The sequence below is a fragment of the Rhincodon typus genome, chromosome 25 (genome assembly GCF_021869965.1).
Source record: "Rhincodon typus isolate 14 chromosome 25, sRhiTyp1.1, whole genome shotgun sequence".
NCBI classification, from domain to species: Eukaryota; Metazoa; Chordata; class Chondrichthyes; order Orectolobiformes; family Rhincodontidae; genus Rhincodon; species Rhincodon typus.
The window spans coordinates 8,796,368-8,809,640 of record NC_063356.1 but is presented as its reverse complement, the minus strand read 5'-3'; the positions used below and the strand labels follow the sequence as shown (position 1 = coordinate 8,809,640).

The window sequence follows — 13,273 nt, the reverse complement described above, 5'->3', positions numbered from 1 at the left end:
CCAGAGAAGTAGAGGAGCGGATTGGGAGGCAGATACTGGAAAGGTGCAGAAGTCACAGGGTTGTAGTCATGGGTGACTTCAACTTTCCAAATATTGATTGGAAACATTTTAGTTGTAATAGTTTAGTTGGAGCAGATTTTGTCCAGTGCGTTCAGGAAGGATTCTTGACACAGTATGTAGATAGACCAACACGAGGAGAGGCCACTTTGGATTTGGTGCTTGGCAACGAACCGGGCCAAGTGTTAGACCTGTTGGTAGGAGAGCATTTTGGCGGTAGCGATCATAACTCTGTTTCTTTCACGATAGTCATGGATAAGGATAGGTACATACGGCAGGGTAAAATTTACAATTGGAGGAAGGGTAATTACAATTCAGTTAGGCAAGAACTGGGTAACATAAATTGGGAACAGATGCTGTCAGGGAAGAGCACCACAGAAATGTGGAGATTATTTAAGGAATGCATACTGCATGTGCTCAATATGTTTGTCCCTAGCAGGCAGAGAAGATGCGGTCAAGTGAGGGAGCCATGGTTCTCAAGAGAGGTCGAACGACTAGTTAAGAGGAAGAAGGAGGCTTATGTAAGGTTTAGGAAAAGAGGAACGGAAAAGGCTCTAGAGGGATACAAGTTAGCCAGGAAAGAGCTGAAGAAAGGGCTTAGGAGAGCTATAAGGGGGCATGAGAAAACCTTGGCGGATAGGATCAAGGAAAACTCCAAGGCTTTTTACACATATGTGCAGAACAAGAGAATGACCAGAGAAAGTGTAGGGCCGATCAAGGATTGTAAAGGGAATTTGTGCACAGAGCCTAAAGAGATAGGAGAGGTCCTTAATGAATGCTTTTCTTCAGTATTCACAACTGAGAGGGACCTAGTTGTAGAGGAGGGCGTTGTGAAACAGGCAGGTAGGCGAGAGGAGGTTGATGTTAGTAAAGAAGACGTACTAGGAATTTTGAAGAAGTTGAAGATAGATAAGTCCCCCGGGCCTGATGGGATTTATTCAAGGATTCTATGGGAAGCGAGAGATGAGATCGCAAGGCCTTTGGCGATGATCTTTTCATCCTCACTGTCCACGGGTATAGTGCCGGAAGATTGGAAAGAGGCAAACGTCACTTCCTTGTTCAAAAAAGGGAACAGGGATAACCCCGGAAATTACAGGCCAGTTAGTCTTATGTCAGTGGTGGGCAAATTATTGGAAAGGGGTCTGAGAGACAGGATTTATGATCACTTGGAAAGGCACAGTTTGATCCGTGATAGTCAGCATGGATTTGTGAAGGGTAGATCATGCCTCACAAACCTTACTGAATTCTTTGAAGAGGTGACCAAACACGTGGATGAAGGTGGAGCAGTGGATGTGGTATACATAGATTTAAGTAAGGCGTTTGATAAGGTTCCCCATGGCAGGTTCATGCAGAAGGTAAGGAAGCATGGGATAGGGGGAAATGTGGCAGATTGGATTCAGAATTGGCTGACCCTTAGAACACAAAGGGTGGTAGTGGATGGAAAATATTCAAAATGGTGCTCAGTTACGAGTGGTGTACCACAAGGATCTGTTCTGGGTCCTCTTCTATTTATGATTCTTGTAAATGATTTGGATGAAGGAGTGGAAGGGTGGATTAGCAAGTTCACGAACGATACAAAGGTGGGTCACGTTGTGGACAGTGCGGAGGGCTGTTCTAGGTTACAAAGGAACATTGATAGAATGCAGAGCTGGGCTGAGAAGTGGCAGATGGAGTTAAACCCTGAAAAGTGTGAGGTGATTCATTTTGGAAGGACAAACTTGAAAGCAGAATACAGGGTTAACGGAAAGATTCTTGGCAGTGTGGAAGAGCAGAGGGATCTTGGGGTTCATGTTCACATTTCCCTGAGAGCTGCCACCCAGGTGGATAGAGTTGTTAAGAAGGCATATGGTGTGTTAGCTTTCATTAATAGAGGGATTGAGTTCAAGAGCCGTGAAGTTATGCTCCAGCTGTACAAAAGCCTGGTTTGGCCACATCTGGAGTATTGTGTCCAATTCTGGTCACCTCATTAGAGGAAAGATATGGAAGTGTTAGAAAAGGTGCAGAGGAGATTTACCAGGATGTTGCCTGAAATGGAGGGAAGGTCTTACGAGGAAAGGTTGAGAGACCTAGGGCTTTTCTTCTTAGAACGACAAAGGATGAGAGGTGACTTGATAGAGGTGTACAAAATGATCAGAGGTATAGATGGAGTAGACAGCCAGAGACTTTTTCCTAGGGTGGAGGTAGCTTTTACGAGGGGACATAGTTTTAAAGTGAAAGGAGGTAGATATCGGGGCGACGTCAGAGGTAGGTTCTTTACTCAGAGAGTGGTCGGGGCGTGGAATGCATTGCCGGAGAGGGTAGTGGAGTCGGCCTCATTAGGGGCATTTAAGCGGCTATTAGATAGGCATATGGATGATAGTATAAAGTAGTGGTGGAGGTTAGATAGACCTTAGGTTTAGGGTAAAAGTTCAGCACAATATCGTGGGCTGAAGGGCCTGTACTGTGCTGTACTGTTCTATGTTCTAAAAGGTTCAACAGTAACTTACAAGAAGGAATTCTAGACTTGAAGGGGAGCAAGTTTTAAGAGTCTGGGGGATAGAGCATTGAGAATGGACTAATGAGACATCTCTTTCATGTTGGGCTGAATGGTCTCATCCTGCAACTAATCTTTCAATGATCTACTCCCCTGGCTAGGTGTCACAAGATTAGCTTAGCTGAAGAAGGCCATTGGCAGAAGATCACCCCTTCCTTGAATCCTGTCCCCCAGCACCTTCTCATTATAGCATCCAAATGATTCTTCAATGGGTCCAGAGTGTTGGTCTCAGTCACATTTTATGCTGATTTTCAGTGAGAATCAACCTGTGAGTCAAGACTTTCTTGATTTTGAAAGATTATATCATCCTTATTTTGTTTCAAATTGTACAGCTAGACTTGGACAGAAAACATCCGACCTTGGCAATATTAAATCAGGGAGTGTATCAAATCTGGGAAGGTGAATACCAAATGATATTATTGCTAGACTATTAATCCAGAAACTCAGCTAATGTTCTGGGGACCCAGGTTCAAATCTCCACCATGGCAGATGGTGAAATTTGAAGTCAACAGAAATATCTGGAATTGAGAATCTACTAATGCTCATGAAACCATTGCTGATTGTCAGAAAAGCCCATCTGGCTCACCAATGTCTTTCAGGAAAGGAAATCTGCCATCCTTACCTGGTCTGGCGTACATGTGACTCCAGACCCACAGTAACGGTTGACTGTCAGCTTCCCTCTGAAATGTATCGATCGCAATGAAGTCTCGCATAGACTGCAGTAGTTCAAGAATGCAGCTCATCTCCACCTTCTCAAGGGCAACTAGGAATGGGTTAATAAACACTGGCCAGCCAACGACGCCCATGAGTGAACTAAATAACCTCCAGGTTGTACTTGCCTAGCTAGCAGCCAATCTCCTCCCAAACCCCCACCATTCTATTGCTCACCTGATCCTGAGAATTGGCGATATCAAACAGCAGGAGAGGAGACCAGTGGCTGGCACTCAGGTGTGTGGCAGAGGTTGGGGCCACATGCACTTCTTGCACCCAGGAATGAAGTAAGGGAAAATGTCATTTGTTTTCCACTGTGAATCTCTTCAAATTCCTCTTCCTGCAAGGCTTAGCTTGTGGAATAACTGCAATGGCATCTCCTCTCAGTCCTTTGCTTTAAAAGACCTGTCTGATGTCCTTGGTTGAGAGTTCGGGTTCAGCTGGCAGGTCACCGAACTGCAGCCTGGTGTGGGCAAGGGTTTCCCAGCCAAATAATTAATACTATCTGCCTGCCTACTTGATCTCGGCCAGGGGAACAGGGTTGAGATTGTCCCAATGGTTAAAAAGTGTAGGAGAACACGCCAGGGTCAGGTAACTAGCTGGTTTCTGTTTTCTCACTACAGGCCACAGAAGGATCATCAATTTGCCAAGGCAACATACGATTTCATGAAAAGAAAAACCAGAGAACTCACAGTCATGAAAGGAGATGTTCTTGAAGTAGGTAAAGTGTAAAATGCTGGTCTTAGGGTTCTAAAAGGGATATAGCTATTTACAGGGATAATACCAGACACAAATATACTCATCAGGAAAGATTAGACAGGCTGATGCTGTCTTCCCTGGAAAGGAGTATGCTGAGGGATGATCTGTTGGAGGGTTTTAAGATTATGGAAGGGGTGGAAACATAGGAAAAATCTTTTCATTTATGGAGAAGTTCAAAATTTGAGGTACATATTAATATGTATGATAGTTAGGAATAAATCCAGTTGGTGATTCAGAAGAAACTTTAAATAAATAAATAAAGATTGGATTTCATACATTTCATGACCCTGGGATATCCCAAAGTCGTCATGAATTACTTTTTTGAAGTGTAGACACTGCTGTGAAATCCACATATAGCAATGTAACATTGACCAGATGATCTGTCTTGTGATGTTAGTTCAGGGAGAAATATTGGTGAGGACACGGGATAACATGTTTGTTTTTCTTTTGAAATGGTACCATGGAACCCTTTATATCTACCTGTGAAGATCTCAGTTTAAAATTGCATCTGCAAGCCAATGTGTCCAACATTCCTTGAATCAAAGCTTTTGTGCTCAGATCTTGGGATGGGAACTGGATCAACATCATTTCAGGTTGAGAGGAAGCAGGGGTGGGGATGCAATGGTTGGGGAAGGGTGCTGTAACCTCAGCTGTATCTGACATGACTCCAGGGAAAGGTTAGAATGTTGAACTTCGTACCACATGGAGTAGTTGAGGTTGGTAGTGAAGGTGCAGTTAGTGAGAAGTCAGATAAAAACGCAAAGGGGAAAAGGAATAAAAAGTCATGTTGATGATTAGATGAACTGAAACTTTGAGGTTCCACTGGTCTCTTATGGCTTGGTGTGACACTGCACAGAGCAATTAATCACTAACCACTTTGAAAATGAGAACAGAAACTAGTCTTACCAGCAGTGCCCATATGCCAGAAACAAATTAAAAAATGTTTCAGAATATATAATTTAGCATTGCCTTAAATGAATGGTAAAATTCAAAGTGATTTTTGAAATTTATGATCCAACTTTATTTATTTACCAAGCTGGTACATAACTGTGTGGTGAATATTAGAGTCTAGAAATTGTGGGTGACACTTTCAGCATTTTCACGTCAGTTGTAAAACGATCAATATAGAGAAATGTGCTTTACTGAGCTAACAGAAAGCCCAAGCTCAAGTAGAAGTTGAAGCTTTTAAGGGAAAACTGTGTATCAGTGAGAAAGGATCAATAGGGAATACTGTTGGGGTTGGGTGAGGAAGGGTGGGAGGAGGTGTGTGTGTGGAGCCTATTTACCAGCATCCATCTATCGATTTGAATTTTGTGATCTAAATACTTTGTAGCTTTGTAAGCATTTGGCCCCCCTACTGCACCAATGGGAATGAGTTTGTTTGCAATATTAAATGATACCTGCTCCAAACCCAGCAGGAAGTTGGTTGGAGATTGCTCCTATTTTACAGGGGTACTCAGCAGAGAGAGAAGACATTCATTCTACCATTTTAGTCTCAGGTTGTAACCCATTTGGTCCTAATCAAATGTAACCTTGCTTAATCATGTTCTTATGGCTCAGCTTGATCTCAATCACTCAACGAGATACCCAGTTCTGCTTAACTTTCCTTAGCCGCTCTGGGCTGTGATCCAGGCAAACTTCACTGACTCACTGATACGGTTTGTACCTTTCAGGTATTGGAGGCCTCTAAGCAGTGGTCGAAAGTAAAGAACCAGAATGGTTCCATTGGTTATGTACCCTCCAACATCATGCAGTTAATGAATCAGGAGGACTTCCTTCCTTCGGTAAGAAAACCCTTGCAGCCTTTATAAGAATGAAGTTTTGGTGATTCTTTATGATGGGTGGGTGGATTGGCATGTCACAGCAGCATTGTTGGCCCACCTTGCAATTACTGCTGGAGATGGGAGTGTGCAATGCAGTAAGGGCTTTTCTCCTTGCTGGATAGTCTTACTGTCCCCCTTGGGATTGTAGTCTATCTCCCCATTCTCAGCTCGTCTGCCACCTTCAGATCACGCATTGCTTCCTGCTCTTAATCCTAATGAATGTACAAACAAAATCTACATCTACAATTGTCACCACCTGCTGCCAGTTCTTCCTCCGTTTGGCTGGCTGCCAGATAAGAAACTGTGCTAATAAGTGATAACAGAATCTTGCAGTTAATTCTGGTAAGATCTCTTCACTCTTTTAGGTACTCAGGTCATCCTTCTAACCCCTCCCTTGGCCCCATGTACTTGTCTCAATCTGTATTCCTGTACAAACTCAATCCAAGTTTGAAGTGCAATGTAGTTTAAATGTGTAGTTAAATCTTCACTGGTTTGTTTAATCTACCGTTGCAATCTCTCATGTGTCTTCTGATTTTTCATAGCATGTTGATAACAACCGTGCTTTTCAATATCCCTCCTATACTGACTCACGTGATGTGACAGTCCACTCCACATCCAGTGAGGTGACAGCTTGGCTCCAGAAGAAAGGCTTTTCAAAAATGTAAGTACAGGTCATGCTGCTCTATAAACTCAACCAGTTAAAAACAACCACAATATTATCATCAAAGAATGTCTTTGTTCTTCACCCCCTTGTTTTTCACACTTAACTAATTGTGAAGGGTATTTTTCTCACAGTTCCAATCTTTATTCTTTGTAAACTTTTGTCCTGATCCACTTCAGTTTGCAATGCCATGTCAGGTACAATTCCCACTCCTTTCCGAATTTTAAATATTGCTGAAGGCAGACATGGATCAAAACATTTCATCGTGTACGCATCAGGACTGAAAATGCAGGTAAACCAAATTTAGAGAGGAAATGATACAGCATTGGAAGAAGGTGCTGATTGGCTGAACTACAGTTGACTTGGAACTGTTAACTTTCAATCTTAATTAAGTAAATTCAAACCAGGCAAATCCACTGTGATTAGTCAGGTATTATAATGGGTATACAGCAGGGATTGTTACAGTGTACAGGTATATACCACTTTCGGATAAAGAACAAGGCCCTGTGTGTGATCTGTCCTCCATGTGTGTTCTGTTCATCAAATGATTCTTTTCTCCTCCCACAGTACTGTGAGGTCTCTGGGGATTCTCACTGGTGCTCAACTAATGAGTCTAACTAAGGAAGAGTTGAAGCTTATCAATAATGTAGAAGGACCCATTGTCTACAATGAGATTCACGGAGCGTAAGAAAGCATGTATGTTCTTTACTGCATCAACCACTCCCCTTCCCAATGTTCAGTGTTATTTTTATTTATACATGATATTAGATAAGATAATAAACCCAGGTCTACTCTGCCCTCTCAGATAGACATAAAGGATCCCATGATATTATTGGAAGAAGAGTAGGGAAATTCTCCATCTGTTGGATGACATACACCCTTCTCCCCCACAATTAAAAAACACCTAAGTAGATCATCTGGCTATTTATCTCATTACAGTTTGTGGGAGCTTGCTGTGTGCAAATTGACTGCTGCATTTCCCTATATTGTTTCAATGAGAGCACGTCAAAGCACTGGCTGTAAAGCACTTCAGGAAAGTGGCACGGTAGCTCAGTAGATGGCATTATTGCTTCACAGCGCCAGGGACCTGGGTTCAATTCAGCCTTGGGTGACTGTGTGATGAGTTTGCATGTTCTCCCCATGTCTGTGTGGGTTTGCTCCCACAGTCCAAAGATGTGCAGGTTAGGGTGGATTGACTTTACTAAATTGCCCATAGTGTTCAGGGCCGTGCAGGCTAGGTGGGTTAACTATGGTTAAAAACCCCATGTGCGGTTATGGGGTTAGATGCCCTTTGGAGGGTCGGTGCAGATGTAATGGGCTGAATGGCCTCTTTCTGCGCTGTAAGGATTCTATGAATGATACTGTATCAATTTTCGTGTAAGTGTTTGCTTTGTAGTTTTTGCTATTTAGTAATAAGACATGATTGTATAGAACATTCAAATTATGGAATGATTCCCCTCTGACTTAAGTAGTTTCCTGAATTTTCTACTATTCAATATATTTGTTTATATTTGAGAAACCTCAGTGAAGTGCCAGGATTCACAGTGTAAGATGTGCAGGTTGCAAAGATAGAACATGTGGGTCAAACAGAGACCGTGCTTCAGCACCTGAATTGCAAAAGCTTTCAAACTGTATTTGGGAAAGGTTGAGGGAGGGAGAGTTTTCCAGTTTGAGTTTCTGGGAGACAGCAAAGGTACTTAAGAAGGTTCACTTGCTTGGAACCACAGGAAAACACTGCATCTTCCCATTCACCAGCCCCCACCCTCACCTCCCACTCCCAACCCCTTTCTGTCCCTCACACCCTTCATCCTGGAAACAATTCCCCCACTTTCTCCCCAACCCCACATACAACAATTATTGATACATAAATAAGGCTTCCCAACCCTACAACAGTATATTTCCTAATAATCTGTGAGCTTATGTATGAATGACTCCAAACACCATATTATTTCAAGTCTGTACAATGTTAAGGAATGATCCCAGAGCATGGCCCTGTAAACAAGAAGTGGCCAAATTGCAAGGTGTTTTCAGCAAATGTGTACTGAAAATCCTCAGACTCCTTATGATATAAGGTGCATGTACCTTTAAAGATATCTACCTTAAATTTCCATTGATAACTACCACCTTGAGATCACTCAATAGGCGGTAGCAGTAGGGAAGATGCACTATCCATTGTCTTCCAATTAAACTCTCCTTGTATGTCATCCTAACTTCAAATAACAAATCCTTGTGTTTGATTGGCTTGTTTAGTTTAAGAAAAGAACAGAATAAGACTGAAGGAAATCTAAAATAAGAACCGCCGGTCAGAAAAATGTTTCAACCGTAGCACAGATTGTTGTAATAAATTTAAGGAATTAGAGTGCCTCAAGAACAATCTCAGTAAAAATGGTTTTGATGTTTGTTTACATCAAGATCGTTGAAGAAGAAATCAGGAATTGGGGCCAAAAACTTGACCAGAGAGTTAGTTTTTTTTAGTGAGTCATAGAGTCATACAGCCATACAGCGTGGAAACAGACCCTTCAGTCCAACCAGTTCATGCTGAACAAAATCCCAAACTAAACTAGTCCCACCTGCCTGCTCCTGGCCCAAATCCCTCCAGACCTTTCCTATTTATATACTTATCCAAATGCCTTTGTCTTATCAGAGAAGTGTTTCGATCTTTAGTGAGATAATTCCAGGGCTTTGGAACAAGGCACATTGCTGGTGGTGGAGTGATTAAAATCAGGGTTTTGCAGCATGGGATAGTAAATGCTTGTCAATCTGCAGGAGGTTACAGAAATAGGAAGGGACAAGCGAATTGTAAACAAAGATAAGGATTTTAAATTTGAGACATAGTTAGACCAGGAGCTAGTGAATTTCAGTGTGTACAGGGCAATCTGGCAATGGGATTTGGAGTGAATAAAGATATAAACCGCAGAGTTTTGGATGAGCACAAATTTATGTAGGATGGAGATTGAGGTGCCCACCAGGAGATAATAGGAATAGTCCAGGGTAACAAAGGCATAATTGAGGGTTTTAACAATCCAGACCAGCTGATCAGAGGTGAGAGTAACATATACCCCAGTATGCTCGATTTTAATGAAGAAAAATAATATTTTGCCTCTTTCTTTACAGGCGGTAGGTGACCCAGCCACTCAACATCCCATATGCACAAAAAACTACACAAAGCTAACAGAGAAGTGACAATCTGCACAAAAGAAGCCCAAATTGAAACAGCGTTGTGTAGCTAAGTGCAGGGACAACTCTGTTTAGATCTATGCATCAGTATTTAGCTGTAAACAAGTTTTAAAGAGAAAAGTGAAATCAGTTGATTAATCACAAGTTATTTACAATTGATAAGCACAAACATCTGTTTCTGCTTGAAGTTTCCATTGCCAAGACCTGGGGTTTCAAGCAAAAGCAGAACGTTTGGCACTGAAACATTGTTCCTCAAGTACTGTGTTTGCTGAAACAAATGGGGCCAAGCACAGACAAGCGTTGATTCTAGCGGCCAGTGAGCAACTCTGAAAAGGAGAGCTGGCTTTTTGATGAGAATTTGTGGATATTGTAACAAACTGTAAGCAGGAGTGTAAGCTGATAAGGTTAGATGAAGGCATAGGGAGGTAGCTAATGTTCTGCATTAACCCATTAGGCCGAATAGCCTGTTTCTGCACTGTACAGTTCTGAGTAGCAGGTTAATTGTTTCAGTACATAGACTTTTAAAGTCCAAAAGAAGGCCATCTGACCCATGTCAACACTGGCTCCTGAAAGAGTTACCTAGCCAGTCAGTCCCTATCCCCGGGCCTGTCATAAAGTCATCACTGTTTTACTGGGCTGCTCTCACATTAGATGGTTTAACCTGACAGTCACCACACCTCAGCTGAAGGGATTCTTTGAGGACAAAAGTCCTTCATGGTAACCAGTGCAAGGATTGAACCCACGCTACCAGCGTTGCTCTGTGTTGCAAATCAGCCTTCCAGCCAAGTGAGCTAGCCAACCCCACTTTACACAGAGGCAAATCTACGTTGAATGTGATGTGATTAATTGGAAACACAGGTGATTATTGGTGGACATTAGATGAACAAGTATTACAGGTGATTTAATGTGGGTAAAAAGCTGTTCAGTTGTGTGTGATAACACTTCTTGATTGAATGGCAATAGTGGAAAATTCTGCTGCCTCAGAGCACCAGGGAGCCCAATTCAATTCCAGTCTCAGGCGGCTGTCTGTGTGGAGTTTTCACATTCTCCCTGTGTGTGTGTGGGTTTCCTCTGGGTGTTCCAGCTTCCTCCCACAGTCCAAAGATGTGCTGGGTAGATGGACTGGCTATGCTAAATTGCCCATAGTATCCAGGGATGTGCAAGTTAGGTGGATTAGCCAAGGGAAATGCAGAGTTACAGGGATAGGGTAAGGGTTAGGTCTGGATAGAATGCTCTTGGAGGCTTGGTGTGGACTCAATGGGCCAAATAGTCTGCTTTCACACTGTAGGAATTCTATGATTCTAAACATAATCTAGGGCTCATGTGATGCAGTGGTGGTAGTAGGCAATTTGAGGATGGATAAGCTAGAGATGACCAGCCTCTGCTTTGATGTTTTTCACTGTCTACAGCCCCACTGTTTCGGGAAACAAAAACTGTGCAACTATGAGAAAGATTTACCTCACTGATTCAAAAGTGTTATATCCTTAAATTAATGCTATGATAAATAATGGATGGCTGAAATTGGCTCGAACAACTCAACCTACATCGCAGACCAGAGCTGTCAAACCCATTTTAGATGATGGGCTTAATCGAGTATCCTGGCACCAGCACTCACTATATTTAACAAAGGTTATTAAAATAGAAATATATAAATTGTTATGCTCTACATGATCATTCAATCGCTTCACCCTCCACTTCATCTTGATGATTATTCCGCTCTCTGCCGGCTACTGATGTGAGTCTGGGGCCATTCCTAACACACAAATCCATATAAGGTCTATGGGCTGGGTGAAGCTGTTCTGTGGATCACATGCTTGACAAAACATTCTGACTGGGATCGAATGTGTTAGTCTATGCACTGGACCTAAACAAGCAGAGACTTTGACCTGAGTAATGACCAGGTCCTTGTACAAATGAATTATCTGTGCAATCTCAACCATTTCTTTACGCATTATATGTAGCATAACAACTAAATTATAATAAATTATCATCTTTGATCGGAATTCATGTCTTTGTCTGAATTTTCTTTCCTTTTGCTAAAATCCTACGTTTTTGATTTAGTGGAAAATCAAAATGGCTTTGTCAATCATATTATGGACCAGACTAGACCTCCTGAAAATATTTTAAGAAGGTAACGTAGAGCCTAACTTTTTCTTATTTTACAGGTAGGTATGAAGTGCACGTTCCAAATATAATGTGTCTGGTCAAACTACTCGTTTAATTTATTTAAACACTAGTTAAAACAAAAGTAAAAGGAATTTAGAATAGCTTAACTATTTGAAAACTTAACTGAATAATAGATACAGTACCGATTATTATTAACTGTTCCAATATAGTAACATTCCACAAACACACCCCTTAGCATTGGCAAATTCAGACACAGATTCTTACAAGGGGTTCTCCAATCTAGGAGGAAAAAAAAACAAGAGAAATTTCAGAGAAAGTAGCAGCTAGGATTCATTCATTGAAGGATCTAGGCCCGAAACGTCAGCTTTCCTGCTCCTATGATGCTGCTTGGCCTGCTGTGTTCATCCAGCTCTACACCTTGTTATCTTTAGAGACACCAATGGCTTTGGATGCTACTGAAAAAAACCAAACCCAGAAATCTGGATCTGTGAGAGCTGACTACCCCATTCAGACTGCTTCCATTGTTCCAACTTTTATTAAACAAAAACCCAAGGCCTCACAAGTTGTTTACTTGACTCATATTCAGCAGCCAGTTTGGTACCTCTGCCTTACAGCCTCTCTTCAAAACAAAAACTAGGACAAAATAACATTTTGAAGTGATAACACCGAAACAAGATTTACAATTGGGCAGCAATCAAATTGCCATTAAGATCTTATTTAATTGAAATAAAGTTTTTACAGATTCAACAGGGCAAATAAAGGAGGGGTGTTTCCCCTGTCTGGGGGCATCTAAAATCAGGAGAAAGTCTCAGAATAAGGGGCAGACTATTAGCACTGAGATGAAGAGGAAGTTTGTAAATCATTGGAATTCTCCATCGCAGAGCGCAATGGATGCTCTATCACTGAGTATATTAATGTCAGAGATCAATAGATGACTAGATATTAGAGGTATGAAGGGAAATGGAGATAGGTGGGGGAAATGGTGTTGAGGTGCAAGATCAGCTGCGATCTAGTTGAATGGTGGAGCAGGCTCGATGAGCCAAATGACCTATCCCTGCTACTATGTCCCAATATTCCTTATAAAAGTTGTGATGTAATCCTTTTAGAGATTGAAGAATTGCCTAATATGTTCCCTGACCCATTTTAACGGAGCTGATTTACTCCAGGTCAATAATATGAGAGGGGAAAGGGATCGATTTTCTTAAATTCATCTGAGGGGGCAATTAAATTAAGAAACACAATGAAGTTGTGGCACATAAACAGTGGCACAGGAAAGGAAGAACTGGCTTAAAAACCTTGGATATGGGACTGAAGGGGGAAGGTAGGTATGTACAGTGAGGTACAAATGAGCCATTATCAAATGGAACAGCAAAACAGGCTTGAGAAGCTGTATTCTGATCATGGCCTCTGCATGTCTCCAACACT

At 41.8% G+C, this 13,273-nt stretch overlaps 1 protein-coding gene across 2 annotated transcripts in view; it reads left to right on the top strand.

Moving 5' to 3' along the window:
* Positions 1–10,793, top strand: part of eps8l3b (EPS8-like 3b) — a 73,838-nt gene extending 63,045 nt beyond the window's left edge. For both annotated transcript variants that reach the window (XM_048611796.1, XM_048611795.1), the window contains 5 exons: positions 3,925–4,018; positions 5,734–5,844; positions 6,426–6,544; positions 7,112–7,240; positions 9,659–10,793. In XM_048611796.1, the coding sequence (XP_048467753.1) occupies positions 3,925–4,018; positions 5,734–5,844; positions 6,426–6,544; positions 7,112–7,232 (445 nt within the window). In that variant the 3' untranslated portion in view covers positions 7,233–7,240; positions 9,659–10,793. The remainder of the gene's footprint in view (positions 1–3,924; positions 4,019–5,733; positions 5,845–6,425; positions 6,545–7,111; positions 7,241–9,658) is intronic.
* The last annotated feature ends 2,480 nt before the right edge of the window (positions 10,794–13,273 follow it).